Source organism: Populus alba, chromosome 1, assembly GCF_005239225.2.
Source record: "Populus alba chromosome 1, ASM523922v2, whole genome shotgun sequence".
In the NCBI taxonomy this organism is placed as follows: Eukaryota; Viridiplantae; Streptophyta; class Magnoliopsida; order Malpighiales; family Salicaceae; genus Populus; species Populus alba.
Genome location: NC_133284.1, coordinates 13,447,826 through 13,470,345, shown reverse-complemented (window position 1 = coordinate 13,470,345; position 22,520 = coordinate 13,447,826). Strand labels below are relative to the sequence as shown.

Here is a 22,520-nt window from a genome sequence, read left to right as displayed (position 1 = left end):
TTTCTTTTTTATTATCTTTAATTGATACCTTTCTTTTTATATGTAGTTTTATATATTTAAATTAATTCTCCCTTTTCTAATTTTTAAAATTTTTTATTTCATCCTTTTAAAATAAATATTTTTTTATAATTATTTTGTATGTATTTAATGTTTTGAAGAGGCTATTCTAATTCATCTATAAAGTTTTTTTCTTTATGTTTTGTATACATAAATTGTATTTTCATGTCATGTTTATAAAAATAAAAAAACATTTATTCTTTGGTGAGAAAAAATAACCTCTAAGATTAAAAAAAAAAAAGTGTGAGTTAAAGAAAAGGTTTGGATTAAATATTTACATACCTTTATATTTTAGCATTTTATAACATGAGCAACTTTGTCTCAATTTATCAATTTATTTTGTTAAGCATACACATATTTATGTTTCTCAATTAAAAAAATCATGATGCAATGAAATGCACCCGTTGTCATATTTTTCTACTATGTTAAATATTAACCTGAAATCTTACATATAGTGTCGTGTCAGCAAGTATTTTTAGCATCTACTAATGCAAATAATTATTATTTTGTTTTGTTACTAGTTTATTGGCTCTTACCCCACCGCAACTAGATTAATGTTTTTTAAATGTAAAAAAAAAAATGCTATGAGCTTGAAGAGTTTTTTTATAGTATCATTAAACTTAGTCAAGTAGATTAATGTTAAAACCCTCCATATCAGCTATTTGTCTAGCTCAATTTTTTAATTAAATTGCATGGGAGCTAACCCAACTTAAATAGATCAATTTTATGGATCCAAATATATTCTGGATAACTGATAAAAACATGATTTGGCTTTTAAAAAAATTCAAGGTGACAACTTAAAAAACAAAATTAAGACAACAACGTATTTGATCAACTACAGTCCTCCTGCAACTCGGGTTATGGACTCTATTAGGTTCAATAACCTTTTTTTATAAAAAAAATTATTTAATTATATAATAAAAATATATACTTAAAAAATTAAACATCAACCCTAAAATAGATATTTATTTAAATTTGTTATAGCCCTGTAGAAAACAAACAAAAATAAATTATTAAATTTATTTCCTCATCAATCCATTATTGAATGATGAAATAAAAAAACAAAGGACCAAAAACAAAAAAAAAACATATTTGGTTGACGGGCAAACCCGTCAAACCTGTGAATTGAATAACCAGGGCTAGCATGTCAAACTCGTGAACTAAGTTATAGACTCCACTGAGATTATAATTTTTTTTAATATTTTTTATTTAACTATATGATAACAAAAATAAATGATTGCAAACCGAACACCAACCCAAATACCGAGGTTTTTTTTAAATCACGATAACCTTATAAAAAGTGAAACGAAACTGAATTTCCAATTAACCTAATATTTATAGATAAAATAGAAAAAATGTTAAACTTGTTATACCCGCAAACCATGTCAACCAGTCAAAATTGTGAATAGGTTCATAGACTTTATAAAGTTTAATAACATAAATTTACTAAAACTATTTTTTTTAATTATATGAGAAAAAAAAATAAATAACAACATGTCAAGTTCAACTAAAAAAAAGAAAAGAAAAGAAAGAAAAAAACATCTCATCTAACCCATAAACCAGGGCAACCTGAGTTACTCTAATAAACTCATAAACCATTTTAACTCTATAAAAAGATAAAATAAAAATAAATAAATTATAGAGTTTAATTTTTTACCACCTCAATATTAAAAAATAATATATGCATTGACTTTTAAATTTATATTTAATTTTTTTTCATGAAAGAAAACACACATTAAGAATACTTATATATTTATTTTTGTATGTTAAAAATTATTTTTATCCCGGGCGGAGCACAGTACGCTAGTTACTTCAATGGCAACCATTTGATTGACATAAATGATAATACCTAGTTTTCAATCCTTCATTTTAGAGTAATAGCACTTTAGATCCTCAAAGGAAGAAAATTACACAGCAGTCACTCACTCAAGAAAGCTACCTTTTTCTTTGAGCAACATATAGTTTTCAACAGGTCTCCCTTCCCTCTCCTCCTTTGGCTCCTGCAAAAAACAGAAGTAACAAAACCCATGTCTTTAACACCAAAAAGGCGCCCAAAACGGGATTTATCCAGTAGCTCTTCGCACCCGTCTACTATATCATCTAAAATTGAACCACCCCATAACTTGTTTCCTTCAAAGCAAGAGTTTCCCAGACTCATCGCAGTACTTGCAATTGCATCCTCGGTAGCTCTGACCTGTAAATTCGTTGCTAATTACATCGATCATTCTCCAAAACCCTTCTGCGATACCAATTTAGACTCTTCAGATTCTTTATCCAGTATGTAATCCCTGTTTGTTTGTTTTCTGGGTTTTTATTATTATAACCTGCCTTTTAATGCAATATCATTAGTTGAACAAGCCAATAAATGTTGAATCTTGTGCAGTTTGAACTTGAGTTGCATCACCTCACAAAGGATTAAATTTGTGTTGCTTGGTTTCTCATATATTTCTTCTTGTCCATGTTTTGTGTAAATTGTGTCTGGTTTGTTATTTTGTTGGGTTCATTGTTTTAGAGCTTGACATTTATAATTATAGATTTTAAGAACCCTAGCCTTTTCGGACTCCAAATCGAAACCTTAAAGCATGGGATTGAGTTTGATTGCAGGTGTTCTTACTTTGTTACATACATTATATTTTGTGATCTGAAGTTATCTTTTCTCAATCTACATTTGCAATTTCCAAACTTTAATTGTTTTGTTATTTGTAGAATCAGCAAGAGCGTATGGTAGAATTTTGCTGAATAAAAGATTTTATGAGTCCTTGGAAGACAGAAATATTTTTGAACAAAAAAATATTATGGATTGATGTTGAATTGGTAAAACTCACATATCATGTGCAAGTCTAATGCAATGAAGCTCTGCCTGTTTTTGTTTTTAGCATTTTGAACATTCTTTTTCGACCTTTTGAGTTTTGACTTCCGACTTCTTTCAAATATTTAATGACCAGTGCTACGGTATATCCTAATATTGTAGTCCTTACTAATACTTCTCAACTCAATGTGATACTTATTGCTTATGTCAACAATTCCTCATAACGGATGCTCACTTTCAGATTCATGTGAACCTTGTCCAAGAAACGGAGAATGTAATCAGGGAAAGCTAGAATGTGCTCGTGGCTATAGAAAACACAGAAACACATGCATAGAAGATGGCGATGTTTATGAAAGAGCTAAGAAACTTGTCTGTTCTGAGAATCTTATTCATTCTAGTGTGATGATTTTCTGACCACGGAAGAAACACAGTCTTTCTAAAATCTTCCATTTGCATACAATGCATCTGCAGATGGAGGGGGTAGAAAATCATCTTTGTGAATCCTATGCTGATTTCCTGTGCTATGGGACTGGGATAATTTGGGTGTGTAACTTCTGCAACACTCCACAGCTTGAAAACCATATCTTCCAGACTATTATTTATTCACGTTAGTGAATGTGGTGATTCTTCTATGGGTTTGTTAACATGATTATTACAATTCATTTTTAGGTCCAAGAGGATGACATATTGAATGATTTGGATGGACACCAGCTGTTGGAAAACTATAGCTCAGACAATCCAGTGTATGTGTATACCAAGATGAAGGCAATGGAAACCATTAGTGAAGTATTGGAGACAAGGACAAATCCTAATGGGTATGCTGTTTATTTAGTGAAGCTTTCCGACCCCTGGTTTGGAAGGCCCCAATTACTCTTGACATTTTCTTATTGGTAGGAAGAAAGAGTTTAAGTGTCCAGACCTGTTGGTGGAACATTACAAACCATTTACCTGTCAACTTCGTCAATGGATTTCTGAGCATGCTCTTGTTATCGTGCCAGTTTGTGCATTGGTAATTCACTTTTAAAGGCATGCACTTATGCATTAATTTAAGCATCAATGTTAAAGCATTCTCACTGTCTTGACCTACAGGTTGTGGGGTTTGCATTTTTAGTTTGGAAAATTCGACGGAGATGGTATCTATCAACCAGAGGGGAAGAACTTTACCACCAGGTATTCAATGCTGTGACTTCTAATGGTGTAAAGACCTTAGTTGCATGATTATTATATTTGATGATCGCTCCTTGCCATAGCTTAGCTCTTGTACAGATCACCATGCATCATTTAAATGTTCTTGATTCAAGACCTGATTTCCTACTTATCAATTCTACAGTTATAATTTCAGATTTAAATTTGAACGTGTTTAGATAGATCAATTCTTGGAGGATAGAGAGTTGTAACCTGCCTCCTTTTCTGCATAGAAGATGAATTATTAAAGTCTGTTTAGAAACAATATTTTAATAGCTATAATCCTTAAAATGTCAATCTTTAGGTCCGCTTGCACCTGCAAGGATAAAATTTATTGTTTTCTCTGGAGTTGGGATTCTTACTATGGACCGAATTTATCAGTCTTCTTTTGCTGGTTTAATGTGATCCTGTAAAGTTGATATAAGGATACCACACTAGATGTTATAACGCGCACAGTGGCAACTTGGCACTAATGCCTCTGCATTAACAGGATTGAGGCAATTGACCACTGATATATGTCCCCATATTCATTTGTTTTGCTCTTAAAAGAAATAAACACTAGTTGAACTGTTGTCTTTTTGTAAGGTTTGTGACATACTTGAGGAAAGGGCCTTGATGTCAAAGAGAGTAAATGCAGAATGTGAACCTTGGGTGGTGGCCTCCCGATTACGGGATCATCTGCTTTCGCCCAAAGAAAGGAAAGATTTTGTTTTATGGAAAAAGGTATTAATCTATGAATCTGATCATGCCTATAATCGTGTATCTTTCCCTATGGGTTGATATTGCAAGCGAAATAGTATTTGCTCTTGTGTTGACTTGCTTGAATTGGTTGGGAAAGTTTGCTCTAGCCATCATTTTTTTTGTTTTTAAGAAATATGAGGATACAAGCAATTTTAGAGGAAGGAGCTGTTGCTCAAACTAACTGCAGCTAAAAAGGGTTTGGTTTCTTTAATCAATACTACCCATCCTTTAAAATATCTACTTTTGAAAATGTAGAGGACCATATCTTTTGTAATTTGTACCGGCACCATCAGCTTTGGTTAGCTTCCATTTTTTGTTAATATCTAATTGTTACTTCTCCAAGGCTACCAGTTTCCCCTATTGTCATCATCATCAAAGCATTTGGCTAGAAATTTTTGAAAGCTTTTGTTGTAACTTTGCCAATCCTGCACTCAAATATTTTGGGACCAATTCATTGCAATTAGAACACTGGTTTGTTCTTTCTATTGAATTTCTTAGCATTTTTAATTTGTAATGGAGTTTTGTGATACAATGACTTCTATGCCTGATAAATAGTTTGGCAATTAATGATCTTATGTTTTGTGGTGATAAGTAATTTATATCATACAGGTTGAGGACTTAGTGCAGGAAGATTCAAGAGTAGATCGGTATCCTAAGCTAGTGAAGGGTGAATCAAAAGTGGTGTGGGAATGGCAAGGTACAAGAGCTGCATTATTTCCTTTCTCATGCAAATTGTGTCCTAACTCCTAATTGTTCTCGTTTTATTGTGTTATCAACACAGGTATGTGAAGAGTATAATTCTAAATAAAATATCTTTGGAGATAAGGGGCTTTTGGCAAAGTGCCTTAGAATATAAATGAACAGTAGGGACTAATTAATTTAAGAATGATCTGAGTATCTGACACCCAGAGCAGGGTTCTTATGACTGAAATGGTTTCCCCCATGCTCTGCATTATGGTCAAGTAAATTTTTTTATTTCCTTTACATTTTAAACCATAATGGATGAATCAACCACTTTCTGTAAAGCATCAGATTACCTTTTGTCATCCGAGATGATGGCATGTGGTGTAATATCTGCAAAATTTGTAGGATATATCTTGGATACATGCACAAGTTTTCCATTTCTTCTTTGTCCCTTGGAGGGTGGGAGATGACAGGGTTGTTCTTCCTCTGGAATCCTTGAGTATGATTGTTATTTTCTATTCAATGCCACACAATTACTAGTTGGTTATTCCTTTGTTGTTAAATGGCTTTCATCTTGTCTGCTGTGGGGTTTTGCTGCCTGTTACTTTTAGAGTGCTTCCAGTTGGTGGAACAAATATTAATTTTCAAGTGAATGACATTGCTATCGTGAAATTGGGATAGATTAAATATAAGAGGCTCTCAATCCTCTTTTTCACAAGTCCCAACTCTTGTACAAGTTCTCTGATTTGAGCAAACACAGGTTAACAAAAGTTAGCATTGTGAAACTAATGGCATGAGTGACATCGCAATCAATTCAGCTGGCCTAGTTGTATTTACATAGCAGTGGCCTAAAAAGCATGTGTATACCAATGAATGAAGGGATCAAAGTAATACTGGAATGACTAAAATAGAATCAATGCTGACTCTATTGACTCCAAACCAGAAAAATTGTGCTTATTATCCCATGGCCATTTTAAAATCATGTTTGATCTGTCACTTTACCAAATTGTACAATTGTTTAGTTGGCAGTTTATTTTGCTTTCTGAGTTGGATTGACATGTGTCTTATCTTTTTTTTCATAGTTGAAGGTTCTTTGAGCTCGGGGAGAATGAGAAAAAAAGTAGAGTCAAGCAAATTAAAGTCCAATGATGGTGTAAAAGAAAATTTTGATAAAGAACGCCATGAGTTGAAGCTTGGTGAGCTCATGATTTAATGCTCTTTGTTTCACAATTGCACTTCATCCAGTGACTTGATGAACTTGACCTGTTCACCATTCCCTTTCTCAAGTTGCATTTTTCTGGGATTTCTTTGCATGCGGGTATATTGTTTCACTAACATGTATAGATGACAAATGTTTGTACAGAGCCCAAGATACTGATGTTTTGACCTGAGGTGCTTTGTCCTCACTTATGAGCTAAATCGACCAAATCCTGGCAAACATTTGGAAGGTTCTCCTAGCTTGTGTATTGAATCAATTTTGTATAAAATGTCTTTTCAATGGAAGAGAACATGATAGAAGGATGTAAGACTTTTGCGAGTTCTGGATAACCTGTGAGTTCCATGGATGAGTCAGGTCTTCAGAGTTTGGGAGGTGTCCTATACATTTTCTTTGTCCCTGGATTGTGTTGCTAATAGTTGGAACATTTGTTTCCCTATTTGAAGCAATATGAGGCCAAATGGGGTATTGGGCGTAGGAATTCCTTGTACATGGAATTTTCGTGTGTAATCTGAGATGTAGCTAGTACTTTTGGCTTTAGAAATTAAATTATGTGTTTAGCCTATGCTATTTTGTCAAAACTTTTGATCAAGTGTGTTAAAAAGGAAAAATACATGGAAAAATGACTCAAGACTACATTGATTACCAGCCAAATGTTCTGCAAGGTGGATATAACTAGAAATAAATTAGTTGCTCTTTTGTTCAATAGTTTTAGATTATGCTTGTTTATTGTTACGGGATAGAAAAAATAATCGGAAAAAAAGATTTTTTGTTTTGAAGAAACATGATTTTAATTTAAAATTGTCCTTGGTTTATTTCCTTAACTAAACATGTTATGGTCCCTTCCTTCTACATTTGTATTTATATTTTGAGATACTATAAACTAAAAGGGAAGGGAGGTCTAGACAATGTCCTTATCAGAGCTAAAAACTAATTTTATTTTGGATTATAATAATAAAAGACTCTTTTACCTCTAAATCAAATAATATTTGTCCTGACTGATATGGTTAAAGAGGTCAGTATATTTTTTTACAAGTTGTAGAAATATTAAAATGCCATTGGAGAGAGAAAAAAAAAACATGCCTCTTGTCTTTAGGGGTAGTTCTGGTTTTTGAGTTTTGATGCGCAATTAGATTACTTAAATGATTTTAAAGTGAATAAAAAAACCTATTTGAAAAAGTTGATTGCGTGTGTTGATACTTGTGAGAGGCACTCTTGTAATTTGATCAATGTGTGGTGCCTTCTATTAGTAAAATATGTTTTTCCGTCATGTTATTGGACGTGTTGTTATATATTTTTTGGTGTGATGTGTGTTGACTATAAATGAGAGGTTTGATGTTAGTGGATCTTTTTTTATTCTTCTTCATTTCTCTCTTTTCGACCATAAATTGTATATTGGCATTTTTTGTTTGTTATATTTTTATTTCAGCCTTTTTTTCTTTAAATTTCTAATTTTTATTCTTCAACCTTTTGAAAAGTTCTATCTCTTTACCATTTATAACCTTTTGTTATATATATACATATATATGGAATTGCCTGTCTTGCCATGCCCAACATGGTTGGGCCTTTGTTTTTTTTTTTTCTTTCTCTAAATTATCTTCTTTCTAATTAATTTTTTATTTTTTATATGGTTTTTTTCTCTATTTTTTTTTATTTATATTTAGATTAATACCCCTTCTCTTTTTTATTTTGTTTAGAAAGCCTTTTTTAAATGATGATTTTTTTTTATATATATTTAGATTTTGAAGAGTTTTTTTGGATTTATCTATATTTTTTTTATTTTTTGTATAGATGAACTTTATTTTTAAAAATAATTTTGTTTTCATCTTCAAATAATATTTTTAATATCTACAACTGTGCATGATGTTTTTTTCTTTTTATTATATTTAATTAATTTAATTTATGTCTCTATTTATTTTATTGTTTGCTTGAATAAAAAAATTCAGCAAACATAATTGAGTAAATTTCTCGGCTTATGAAATTAAATATATTTATCTGTATTTGTTTTTTAATTTTGCTATTTTTATTTTTAGTTATCGTTTATGGTTTTTTTTCTTATTTATTAATACACATGGTTCTTGTTTTATTTAATTACATGTATGCATAAATTTTTTAATTTTTATTTTTTTAACTACAAAAATATATATAAGAAGCTTGTGTATATAATTTTTTTTATTTGAAAAAAAAACATGGCAAAGCATGGGTCAAGTATCTAATTTACACTAAATAATAATAACATCATCTATCATCTTCATTAAAATCTTGGATTTTTTAAAAAATTAGCATAACATTCAAATTTTTTTTAGTAGAATAACACCCTTTGAAGATTTTTTTTTTGGCAAAATAACATATTTTTATTTTATCATATTTTAAAAACATAATTTTATTAAATATTAGTATTTTCAAGCACGATAAATTTTAATAGTTAACAACTTAAAAAAAAAAAAGTTTTGGTAAATCTCAAGCTTTCCAAGCATGACAAGTTAAAGTCAAATTTTAACATTTAACGTAAACAGACTCATGGACTCCCTTCTTCTCTCTTTAATTGTGTTTAAGGAAACCAGAAGAAACTTTCTAGAATGTCATCAGATGTTTGTTATTAAAATAATCATTTTCATCAATGATTCTAAATGTTATAGTATTTTTTAATGTTTTAGAATTCTGATTTATGTTGATGATACAACAATGCATTAAAACAGCTTGAATTCTAGTTTATATTTTTTATTATTATTAATATAGATGTTCGGGTTAACTTGTTTATATCTTGATAAATTTTTAGTGGTCTTAAAATTTATAAAACTCGAATTGATGATCTTAAAGAATAAATCTAAAATTTGATCAATTAAACTATACCCTTTAAAATTTACTGTTGATGTTCTTGACAGAATAGGTGACAGCATTAAAAATTTAAAATAGCTTGCTTTGATAAATTTCTTTGAGCACAGTGTGGATGAAAGCCAACAGCTTCCACCCAATTTCATTCAAATAGATGATAATTGATGCTGAAACAACAATTAATTATATCACGGTTGATATCCGTGATCTCAATTAAAATTTTATTTTACAACTGTGATATTATTTAGTTGTTGTAGTATAGCAGTGCTACATTTCATATATGTGCGAACTGTTACAAGCAAAAATATACTATTTCGTAAATAAATAAAAATTGTCATATTAGTTTGCCTTTTTTTCTTTTCTAATTTATTTGCCAATTTTCCAAAAATCTTTGATTGAAGATGCACTGCTCTCCAATCTCTTACTGCAGATAAAATTGTAAATAACCAGGATAGAAGTTTTTTTATATTGTGTAACTACCACTCTACCAGACCAGAGTCCCGGTATGAATATTTATTTATGTATAAGCTACTAAAACCCTGTCTTTTAATACTCTCTCTCCCCGCTTGCCTCTCTACTTGCACGGGGACACTTGAAAACCCAGTTCTAGCACCATAGAGATCGAGAGAGGGAGCAAGGTTGCTTGTGATTCTGAGGTAAGCTCTCATTTAAGAGCTAGCTAGATTTATCTTTCAGGTTTGAATCGTTTGATCCATTTCTCTACTTCTTTTACTCTTTTTTTCTTCTAAAGTTCAATTCTTTTTGCTTAATGGGTTGGTGGAATGCTATCAAATGATCTCAAAAGTTCATGTCTTTTTGCTTGTTTTGCTCCCTTTTTTTTCTGGGTTTTTGAAATGCTTTCAAATGATGTTACTTTCTCTCTATCTCTCTCGCTTCGGTTTGCTGATTTATGATCTTGTTGGGTTAAAGATGGTAACTTTGTTGTCAAGTCTATTGCTTGACCATAAACGTTTAAGTCTTCTGTCCGTCTTTAATATAACCAACCTTTAGGCCTATGAATCGCAGCAATAACTTTGAGAGTATCTTTTAGCTATTACAGCTTAAGAAACAAATCCAGACCTTTTAGACCCAGGAAGTGAATCTAAATTTCTTTTAGCTGCTTGTGTAACAATTCATGACAATAAATGACTTCATTTGTAAATCTAGATCCCAAATTCAGAACGAAGCGCTCTGCTGTTGTAACTATTTGTGCTGTTTCTTTAAGTTTGTTCTTTAATTCCGTGTCCATGAGCGATGACTAATATGAGAGTTAGCCTTCCATGGAAGTAGATTTGTTTGTTTTCCAATTTTTGAGTTACTTCATGAATTCTATGGGAGACTGCTAATGTTAAAATTGCTAAAAACACTGGTCAGAGATTCTCGTGATACATCTTGTTCTTATTAGTGATCCCGCGACCATCTTGATAAAAAAAGAGCTTAAATTTTTTAAATGAGACAGCAAATGTATTTATTAATTGAAGTAAACCTGAAGTTAGCAATGATTTCACGTGGAAGACAATCTATTTGTCATACGTGTTGAGATTAGAAGACATTTTGTCAATCATATATGTAAACAATTTGAGTATATTAAGAGTCATGCATTTGCCTTCTGAATGGCAGCAGGCATCTTAATCTACTGATAATTTAAGCATATCTGCTGTCTTTCTTGATAGATAAGTTGTGTCCTCTCACCTTTATTCTCTCCCATAAATGCTACATGGCAACTTAAATCTTCTTCTAACTATATTACATCCTATTGTGTGCTTCAGGGGATTCTACCAACCACAACATGGGTACCAAGCATAGCTCCATGGGCTTCAAAACACGAAGCCCATTGTATATATTCGTTGTTATCTGTTTATGCTGTCTCTTTTACATCTTGGGAGCATGGCAGAAGAGTGGTTTTGGAAAAGGAGATGGCATAGCTATACAGATGACCAAGAAGACAGATTGCAATATCTTTACCGAGCTGAACTTTGAAACCCATCATAATTATGTTGAGATTATTGAGCCTTCTCAGCCAAAAGCCAAAGTATTTAAGTCATGTCATGTTAAGTATACTGATTATACTCCTTGCCAAGAACAAGATCGAGCCATGAAATTTCCACGGGAGAATATGATATACCGGGAAAGGCATTGTCCTCCTGAACAGGAAAAACTGCACTGTCTTATTCCAGCACCCAAAGGGTACAAGACCCCATTTCCTTGGCCTAAAGGACGTGATTATGTCCACTATGCTAATGTTCCTCATAAAAGTCTAACTGTGGAGAAGGCTGTTCAGAACTGGGTTCAATTTCAGGGTGATGTATTCAAATTTCCAGGAGGAGGAACCATGTTTCCTCAAGGGGCAGATGCATATATTGATGAACTTGCATCTGTGATCCCAATAGCAGATGGCTCTGTCAGAACAGCACTAGATACTGGTTGTGGTGTATGTTGATTGCTCTTATTATCAATATTTTGAATCAAATTGTAATCAACTCATGCATACGCAAATTGTATATAAATGTTCAGCAGCCTAGTAAGCTTAGAATTGAGCTCCTACCAGTGATTAGTCTGAACTTTTGGTTAACTGTTTTGCTAATATCTCTATAGCTATTGTCTTGTCTTGAGATATTTATCATGTGGAGCCACCTAAATACTGCTTGATAGTCCTGTAATGCTTTACCAAGTTGGATATTCCCCTGTAGTTCAAGGGCTGTCATAAATTCATCTTATTTATAACCAGGCACTTGGTATTGTCCTTATTTCGATGCGATGGCCAAATAGGGGATGGCCACACCTCTTCAAAGGTTCTAATATCTTTATGCAGGTCCAATCTTGAGTCTCTAATGTTCCATAGTATATCCCTTGTTTTTCGGTGATTCTTTAAAGTACAAAAACCTCTTTACTATCTTGCTCACCGAATGTCATATGACCTGTCAGTTTTAAGATCATTAGGTTTTTCCTTTTTATGTGTTAATTACATGACAGTGGAGAAAAAAATGTATCATTTGTTACACCAGTAGTCCTAACATACTGCCCTCCTCCCCTTCCCCTCTATTCTCGCAAGCAGTGCATGAAAGCTACTCATTTTTAATGTTGGTTTCTTTTTATCTTAAGTTGCAAAACTAATGAATGCAATTATCATATAGGTTGCAAGCTGGGGTGCATACCTGATGAAAAGAAATGTGTTGGCTATGTCCTTTGCACCACGAGACAATCATGAAGCACAGGTACAATTTGCATTGGAGCGGGGAGTACCTGCTGTTATTGGGGTTCTAGGTTCAATACGCCTTCCTTTCCCATCAAGAGCCTTCGATATGGCCCAGTGCTCTCGATGTCTTATTCCATGGACTGCAAATGGTTAGTGCTACTACTATTAATATCAGTGATGATTTTGTTTATATTTCTTAAAGCAAGAGACTTCAGTGTTTCAGCTGATCGATGGAATACATAAATTTATAGCATTAAGGATCCTTTTCATGAAAATTATAAGTTTGCAAGAGTTGATTGATGATTGAATGCTAATATATATATATATATAACCAACTGACGACACTTTCTGTTCACTGCAGAAACTATATATCAAAGTAAAAACATTCCTGAAATGTGAACAAACCATTTCTTGTAAAAATCACTTACATCTTCAAAATAAAGAAGGATTCTTTATGGTGCTTATGAAGAATTAGGATTCTTTATGAATTAACATTGAAATTATGGTAGAAGTACCAAATCTAAAGAGGGAGCTAAATTGTAAAGCACAAAGAACAATAAGTCTGATCTGCAATTTTTACCAATGTTTATTTTGATTCACAAGTTCAGTTTATTTGTTTTAAGATCTTTTAATGAGAGAGACTCGCCAAAAAATGGTGGTAGAAAGAGAAAGTGGTTGGTTGTCACGATTGCGGGCATAAAAGTGATTAAGTTTGGTGCCCAAATGTTCTATTCAACTAGGGAAGTTGGATGGTGTTGGTTATTGGCATTTAAATTGGTTGAAAATACAGATTGGGGCTTGGGAAAGACATAGGGTGTAAATTATGATATTGCCCGGGGGTTTACATGGAGTCTTGGGTTGATTTTTCATTTTTTGATTGATTTTTGGCAACTTAAGGGGACAAGTGAGTTTTTTGAGTTGTGTATATTGTTTTTTATGTGTTCTCAAGTGAAAAATTGGTAGAAAAATGGATTGTTTGGTACAAAAAACTAGAGAGTTTTTGCCAGCTTCAGTCGTCGGAAACTGGGCAAGTGAATTACATGTCATTTGCCTCAACATACGACGCGTTGTCTGCACCCTTGATAAAAAAAAAAAAAAAAAAGTAATTCTAGGGTGGGCCTGCTACTAGGGGCCTAAGCAATGGGCCTGACCTTTTATGTCCTTTTTTTTTGCACTTGAAAACAAACAATTAACAAACTGCTTCACTTATGGTTTTTAAATAATATTATTATTTTATTATTTTTATTTTTATTTTTTTAAGATGGCACTCCCCAAAAAGAATATTTCTTATTCTAGTTTAACATTTACTTGTAACTTTTATGTTCAATTATCTGAAATTTAAGGTTTCATGAACTGATTGTATTGAATAGATCTCTGTTCACCTGGTGGAAGTTTACAACCTTTTAACATGTGGATTCCTGTATCCAGATGGAATGTACTTAATGGAAGTTGACCGTGTCCTCAGACCTGGTGGATATTGGATCCTTTCTGGCCCGCCAATCAATTGGAAGACCTACTATCAAACATGGAAGAGGTCTAAGGCTGATCTCCAAGCCGAGCAAAGAAAGATTGAAGAGCTGGCTGAAAGTCTTTGCTGGGAGAAAAAGTACGAGAAGGGAGATATTGCCATCTTTAGGAAAAAAGTAAATGACAAAAACTGCCACATGAAGTCTGCTAGTGTTTGTGAATCAAAAGATGCTGATGATGTCTGGTGAGTTTGCATGCAACTTGATTTGCTTGTATTTTATTATACCTGATGGAGATCTTAACATCCAATTAGAAGATGAAAACATTAATTGTTTTGCTCATTGAGTATGATGTGATGTTGGAATGCTCATGGATTTGCGAAGTTTGCCATATTTACTTTTAGAAAGATGGCATTGAGTGGTGGTTTAAAAGTGGAAAAGAAGAAGCTCAAGAGTTTGCTTCCTTGTGTTCTATTTGGTTGAAATTTGGAGGGTTAGAAATAGAAGATTTTTGAAAGGGGAGGATATCCCATTTCTAGGTTAAAAATATCTCTTTTGAGATGTTTATAGTTGGGCTAGACAGAGTAGTACTAGGTTCACCCATGTTTCATTTGTGGTTGTTGGTGAATCTTTGTGCAATGCCAAGGCTTAGTTTCACCCTGTTTTGAATTCATACCAAGCATCTAAATTAGAAAATGTCTTATTAATGGTTGGACTAACTAGATACACAGCTTGTGACATATGCTCAAAATAAGATAACCATGGATTGACCGACTAATTGAAGGGGCCAAATATAAAATAAATAAATAACATGATTGCAGGTCAACCTGCAGAAAGAGTGTTTCGTTCTATGTGCCATTTTCAATTAAAGCATCCTTTTCTTCTTCTTTTATCCATTTCCATGGTGAACTAATCGGATTAGCCTTCCCTCAAGTGACCCCTTTGACAAAATTGAAGGTATCACTGGCTATAATGGTCCTTGCAATTTCTATAATTTGCAATTCTTTCCCTGATTCTTTCTTCTGTGATTTATTTTAGGTACAAGGAAATGGAAACTTGCAAAACTCCTCTCCCTAAAGTATCCAGTGCAAATGAAGTAGCAGGAGGGGGGTTGAAGAAATTTCCAGAGAGGCTTCATGCAGTTCCTCCTCAAATAGCCGAGGGACTTGTTGAGGGTGTCACAGCTGAATCTTTCGAGGAGGACAATAAACTTTTGAGAAAGCATGTGCATGCTTATAAAAGGATCAATAAGTTGATTGGCACTACAAGATATCGGAACATCATGGATATGAATGCAAGGCTTGGGGGATTTGCAGCAGCACTTGAATCCCCAAAATCTTGGGTGATGAATGTAGTTCCAACAATTGCTAAGAACACTTTAGGAGTTATTTACGAGAGAGGTTTAATTGGAATTTATCATGACTGGTATGTCCTTTTGAATCTTACCTCTTTATTCCATGCTAATAGTGGTCTGATTTTTTCCTTTTGTTTAACAGTTAGGTTTTGCAATGTGCCTTAGCCCCCCTCTCCCTGGTGCAAGTAAAATCCAGTTTTCTTGGACTCTTAACACCAACAGATTTTGCCTCTAAATTAATACCCTTGAGCACTTATTTACAAGAAATTAATGCAGTTTTCTGATCATACTGGGATTTACCGAGAAAATGTAGCTTGAGGCACCGTGCACAATGTTCATGAGAATTGGCTTATTTTATCGACTAAGCCGTGTATAAAAAATATTTAAAAAAATAAAAATTGAAAAATCTTGGATTTTTCTGCAAAGTTATACCCAAGAATCTTGGGTTTGGCTGCAACATCTGACATAAGAGTAATATTTATAATATTAATAATAAAATTAAACTTGCATGACCCAAGTTTAAGTAAGCCTGGTTGTAACACCAGATCCAAGAATATTGGATGCGGGTCTGGCTATAAGATCGTGTCATAAAAGTGTGATAATTAAATGGAGTAATTAAAAAAAACAAAGAAAAAAAATGAACAGAAAGGAAAAAACTAATGAAGAAAAAGAAAAAAAAATCGAATTAATTGGGTTAACCCTTTAAACCAGGTTACCCTGTAAAACCTGAGATTTGGGTCATGAAAGTTTGATAACTAAATAGAAAAAAAAATGACGGGTTTACCAAGAATTAATCGGGTTAACCCATTAAACCAAGTTAACCCGTCAAGCCAGGATACGTGTCATGAAAATCTGATAATTAAATAGAAAGAAAATTAACTTTAACAAACTAAACTAAATGAAAAAAATAACTCGTCAAATCAGGTTAACCTATCAAACCCGAGATTCGTATCATGAAAATATGATAACTAAATATAAAAAAATTTAACATTAACAAAATAAATCAAACAAAAAAAAATCATTAAAAAGAAAAAAACAGTCATATAATATAATACAATATAATAATTATTATAATGAAAAAACATGGGGAAAGCTAAAGCTAAATTTTCAACCAACTCAATATTAAAAAAATAAATTTATCAAAGATAATTTAAAAAATAAACATGTGGAGGAAACACTGTAGCCAAACAAAAATCATGCAAGAGAAACACTGTAGTAATCCACAGTATTTTTTTTTCTTTTTGAAAAAAGCTACAAAGTTAAGTTCTCAACCAGCTTAATATAGAAAAAAAAATCGAGATCCGTGTAATAAAAGTATGATAACTAAATTAAATTTTTTTTCACATTAACAAACTAAATTAAACAAAAAAAATTCATTAAAAGAAAAAAAACACAAAGAAAAAGAAAAAAAAAACTCATAGGCAAAATTAAAAATAAAATAAAAGAAAAAAAAAATCAAGTGTTTCACTGTGTGCACAGCAACACATTATATGTAAAAAAACAGAAGAAACAAAAGCGAGGAAAAAAAAAACTGCTACAGTGAAAAACCCACGCGTTAAAGAAAAAAACATGTAAAAAAAAAAGAGGAAAAACTGCTATAGAAAAACAAAACCAAAAACAAACAAAAATGCAGCAGAAAAAAAAACTGCAAAAAAAATAAAAATAAACATGTGGGGGAAACACTGCAGCCAAACAAAAATCATGCAAGGGAAACACTGTAGTAATCCATAGTATTTTTTTTTTCTTTTTGAAAAAAGCTACAAAGTTAAGTTCTCAACCAGCTTAATATAGAAAAAAAACTGAGATCCGTGTAATAAAAGTATGATAACTAAATTGAATTTGTTTTTCACATTAACAAACTAAATTAAACAAAAAAAATTGATTAAAAGAAAAAAAAAACACAAAGAAAAAAGCAAAACAAAAAAAAAATCAAGTGTTTCACTGTGTGCACAACGATACATTATATGTAAAAAACAGAAGAAAAAAAAGTGAGGGAAAAAAAAACAAAACTGCTACAGTGAAAAACCCACGCGTTAAAAAAAAAACATGTAAAAAAAAACTAAAACAAAAAAAAGGAAAAACTGCTATTGAAAAACAAAACTAAAAACGAAAAAAAAATGCAACAAAAAAAAACTGAAAAAGAAAACGAAAAAAAACTGTCAAAAAAAAAAAAAACGCTTTAGCTACAGTGAAATATATATATATATATATATATAACATCTCATCAACACTTGTTTTTACTTGTCATTCGTGACCATGCTATTAATTGACTATTCTTTACCAACTATTAGTTGACTATTCTTCACCAACTATTTGTAGCCCATTGATAAAGGCTATTACCAATTATTATAACTTACTGGTGGACTACTAGAACAGGTTTTAGAATTCATTCACCGTATATTATTATTTTATTCATAGTCACGTGAGAGTCATTATACAACCTTTTACATATTCATTTCAAAACACTTTCTTTCCTAAATCAATTTATAAAATATTCTTTCAAATATTCTATACAATGCATTCACAAACATCAAATATAAGCAAATCAATCTAAACATAGCAATTTTTTGATCTTTTTTTTATTATAAATTGTAACACATTTAGTAGATGAAAAAATACACAATTCAAAAAAATATCTATTATATTTAAAAATAATAGTGTATGTGAATATACTTTCTTTTTTTCAACAATCGAGGTCCAAAATCTTAGCTCAAAAAACTTATTCGCAAGCATATAACCAGTTACCCCCCCCCCCAACACTTAAATACAATAATTTGTTAGCTACATGCTACCTAATAAACTAATCATACTCCTTCTAGAACATTCATAATTCCATATGGTTTTTGGGTTATAAACTAGTTTCAATTACATTGCAAAATCGCTAAGCGCTCCTCTTAATTTATCTTGCAAAATTTTTTTTATATATAAATCAAGAAACGTAATGTTACTTGAATCTTTCATAAAAATTTCACTAATTTGTACGAGCTTGTTTTGTAATATGGTTATGATTATTTTTTAAATATTTTTTTATAATAAAATATATGTTAATAATTTTATTTTTTTAAAAAAAATTATGCATATCAAAATGATTTGAAAACACTAAAAATATATTAATTTAAAATTAACAAAAAAAAATAAAAGTTAAAATTTTTTAAAATGTAGAAATATACAGCCATGTAATGATGAATAAAACTATCCCAATAATAGTCGGGACGGGAAATTACATTTTGTTTTCATGTACACGTCAAGGGAGAGCTAACCAGTTCTGTGATCGATCAAATCATGCCAAGCAGCCGAGAATCTTTACACGGCTCGTCTCTAAGGACCACCAGCCAATTCTCAACGATGACACGGCCTCCGACGAAGAGATTTTATCTGATGGGACCCACTCCATGAAATCTGTGGGCTTGTAAACTATGTGCATCAGCTCAACAAAAGATGTTTTTATCAATTATTGTCTTGTTTTTGGGTTGAAAGTTGAAACCATTTCAACGATCACAACTCTGTTCCTTCTGCTTGCCCGTCCTCTTTCACTCTTTCTGGCCCCTCTCTGATACGTCATAATTCACCGTGCAGAGAGGGGAAAATAAAACGTGGATGAAAATATATTTTTTTTTAAAAAAATATATTATTTTAATATATTTTTAAATAAATTTTATTTTTAAAAATAAACAGTTTACCACTCAAGAGGTACAGCAGGCATTTAAGACCTTCCGTATAGTTGCCTCCTTAGGTGCTGGCTGCCCTTCGATTAGACCGACGCTTGGATGGGTGTCTTTCCTTGGAAATTAAAAAAAAATAAAAATTCTTAGTCCTATTTTTAAAGTAATGCCCTTTGTTCGTACGAAGCTATAGTACTGAAAGGTGTATACACACACACATGTTAGACAAGGCTAGTGGTACCCCGCGTGCCAAATTGCAAGCCGACCTCATTTTAAATTTTTTTTTTTTAAAAAAGTAAATACACGAATAAGAAAGTAAAAAAATATACATGAGATTTAGGTTAATTAATTTAATAAACTTAATTAATTTAAATATCTTAAATTAACCCATTAAATACCTCCCTAACCTTCTTAATTCTTGACTTTATAGCAGTAGAAATTAATTAATGCAATGAATCATGCTGTGTTAATTGATGATTTCGCATCATTTATATTTTTTTTTTTAGTTTAACGTGGGTGTCCGGGTCAGCTTGCGCGTACCTCCACTAATCCCACGGGCCCTGAAGTTAACGATCATGTAAGCCTCCAGTGGCCATCATATGAGCAACCTAGGGCTCGAACCTGAGACCACAGAGGAAGCAAACCTCTTAGTCCCAAGCTTTTACTACTAGACCACAACCTACATGGTTACATTTATATTTTTCTTAATTTCATGAGAAAGTGAGGTACGAGGTTTAAAGTGTTCGATCCGTTTATATATCTGCTCTTTCGTAAAGAATTAGTAAAATCCTTGTACTGATTTTTTATTTATTTATCTATTTCATTTATTTTAATATATAACATTAATAATTAAATTACCATGCAATACTAATTTTACATTTATTTTAATATTTATTTATCTATTGCATTTATTTTAATATATATATAACAATCAATTCGTTCATTTTACATATTTTTTACTCTTTAATAATTTAATTTAGAACACTCTAATATATATTTAAAGAGAGAGACGGTTGTTATAAATTGACCTTATTGAAGGAAATAAATTTCTGAGTCCGCCACCATTTCTACGAGTGGGCTGTTATAATTATATACACAATTCTTCCACAAAATTATGCTAATTATTTATGACATGCCTCATTCCCAGGGCATTAATATCATGTTTTTTTTTTTGTTAAATGGTTAATTACTTAATTAGGATTTTCTTTTTATTTAGGACTATTTACTTGAGAAACAATATTTGTTTTGAGAAATTCGGAACAATTTAACTCTGGATAGCACTCATAATTAACGACCCCTTGAGAGTTTCTAATTATTTTATTTATAAAAATCTGCACCCTCTACTTAAAAATTCTCAATTTTAAAAACCAAATTCCAGCCGGACGCCACCAGCGATTTGGATCATGCGTAACCCCAAGAGATTTTGGTAGCCATTTAAACTAAATCCAAGGTTTTAAGCTAGCCATTTAAACCTCCTTTTAAATATTATAGCCGACGAGCCATCTTCGAAATTAATTTAGACCAGGCAGCCAATGACAGTGAAGAAGAAAAAACATCAGAGCATTAAAAAAAAAAAAAAGAAACAGTGTTTGTCAATATGATAAGAAAAGGAAAATCTATATATATATATATATATATATATATATATATATATATATATTAAATTACAGGGATGATCAGTTGAAGACATACACACGTATACCTATATTAATTTGTTACATCTTCATACTATTGGTTAAAAAAATCACATGTTCTACCTGGGAGCATCATCTATATACAGATGACGTGCCATAGATTGCGTCTATTCCTTTTTAATTAATTCATGATTTTATAATTATAATTATATTATAGAAAAATAATCTAGAATCTCATGTCTTAATCATGACAAAACTTTCTTTTCATACTTTAAAAAAATTAAAATCTACATCTCTAATCAACACTAATTTAAAATAACATAAAATATCTTGCATTTTAATAACCCAGGCTGCAAGAAAGCACGGTCTTTTTTAAAATCTTTTTATCTTTTCAACCAGAATCCATTTTTCCTCTCTTAAAAATTCCCTAAATTCTTAGGGTTTTCAATATGAAAGATTACGAGAGAAATAGCCTAAATACACTTGGTTTCCCTGATCTTCCTTGATTGAAACAATGCCATCAAAGCTTAAATCCAGGTCTTGTTCGATTCTTTGTAATTCTGGACAGGAAAAGTAGTAGCTTTTTATGCGATATGAATCAGGCATTCTTTGTTCCTTGATTTCTGGGTTGGATTTGTTGTTCGAGGACCTGGCAATTTTCTGCAGATTACGCAAACCTTTCAATGAAAGTAGCTTGCAGCTTGGTGTTAATTAAGATAGCCGAATCGTAGCTTTGCCTTGCTTCTCTCTCACTTGAGCGTTAAATAATGATGGATTTTTGGTGAACAACGGTAGTAGTGGCAAAGCTTGAAATCTGATATGGTTGTTGTGGTGGCCATGGTTGACGAGTTTTTTGACGAACAATGGTGGTAGTGGCAAAGCTTTGTTGTGGAGGCCATGGTGAATTTCGTTTTCTCCTGCTGGCCTTGATTGGAGTGATGACCGGTAATAAGTGGCTGTTTGGTAGTGTGGTTGCAGGTGAGGTTCACCCGCAACCACACTACCAGGTATTTGGTTAAAAGAAAAAAAATGTGTTTTGCTGGTAGGACCCACTAATTTTTAATGCTGACCGCAGGTTTTGAGAAGCAGCATTTTTGACCCACTAATTTTTGCTGCTTCTCATACTGACAATAACGTCAACAGTGGAGCATGGCTCCACTGTTCATTGAACAGTGGAGCCATGCTCCACTGCGCACTGTTCACGTGAACAGGTTTGTTTTTTATTTTTTTTGAAAAACCATGAAAATGAGTTTAATTTTTTTTTGTTTTTTTAAAAATTATAATGACTTAGTAGTTGTGAAATTTGATCGCAATTCCAATTATGTTATTGCCGGGTCTGGCCCAGTTAAAAAAAATTCAGTTTTTATTTTTATTTTAATTGTGTTCTATTCAAAAAATTAAAAGGAGATCACTTGATGATATAATAAAAGATTCAATTTTTATTGTTGCGCGCTTAAGAAACCATGAAAAATGTAGTCCTTGTTGGATAGATTTCGTATGTGATGGCATTGCACATAGTGTAATAGAATAATAAAAAATATTTGATATCAATATTGTTTATTTCATGATATAATAATAGTAGTTAAATTTACAATATTTAAATTAAAAATCATTAATATTAATATATATATTTTTTTTTAATTATTTTATAACCTCAATTTGAAAAATATTTTTTTTTAAC

At 31.8% G+C, this 22,520-nt stretch overlaps 2 protein-coding genes across 5 annotated transcripts; both read left to right on the top strand.

Annotated features, from left to right (window-relative positions):
- The first annotated feature begins 1,952 nt into the window (after window positions 1-1,952).
- Window positions 1,953-7,257, top strand: LOC118039305 (uncharacterized). Of its 2 annotated transcripts, XM_035045995.1 has the most exons (10): window positions 1,956-2,334; window positions 3,108-3,235; window positions 3,338-3,409; window positions 3,536-3,681; window positions 3,761-3,875; window positions 3,956-4,036; window positions 4,637-4,774; window positions 5,402-5,489; window positions 6,559-6,672; window positions 6,840-7,257. In XM_035045995.1, exons 1-10 carry the CDS (start codon window positions 2,085-2,087, stop codon window positions 6,860-6,862), a joined length of 1,155 nt encoding a protein of 384 aa, XP_034901886.1. In that variant the 5' UTR covers window positions 1,956-2,084; the 3' UTR covers window positions 6,863-7,257. The 2 variants fall into 2 exon arrangements, with proteins under 2 accessions (XP_073264624.1, XP_034901886.1); XM_073408523.1 differs by lacking the exons at window positions 6,559-6,672; window positions 6,840-7,257 and having other exon boundaries at window positions 1,953-2,334; window positions 5,385-5,489.
- A 2,730-nt stretch (window positions 7,258-9,987) lies between these two features.
- LOC118039303 (probable methyltransferase PMT14) lies at window positions 9,988-15,968 on the top strand. Of its 3 annotated transcripts, XM_035045994.2 has the most exons (6): window positions 9,993-10,183; window positions 11,297-11,958; window positions 12,662-12,872; window positions 14,152-14,434; window positions 15,228-15,614; window positions 15,686-15,968. In XM_035045994.2, the coding sequence occupies exons 2-6, from the start codon at window positions 11,317-11,319 to the stop codon at window positions 15,687-15,689; spliced, it is 1,527 nt and encodes a 508-aa protein (XP_034901885.1). In that variant the 5' UTR covers window positions 9,993-10,183; window positions 11,297-11,316; the 3' UTR covers window positions 15,690-15,968. The 3 variants fall into 3 exon arrangements, with proteins under 3 accessions (XP_034901884.1, XP_034901883.1, XP_034901885.1); XM_035045993.2 differs by having other exon boundaries at window positions 9,988-10,223; window positions 15,228-15,968; XM_035045992.2 differs by having other exon boundaries at window positions 9,990-10,183; window positions 15,228-15,968.
- Window positions 15,969-22,520: the final 6,552 nt, after the last annotated feature.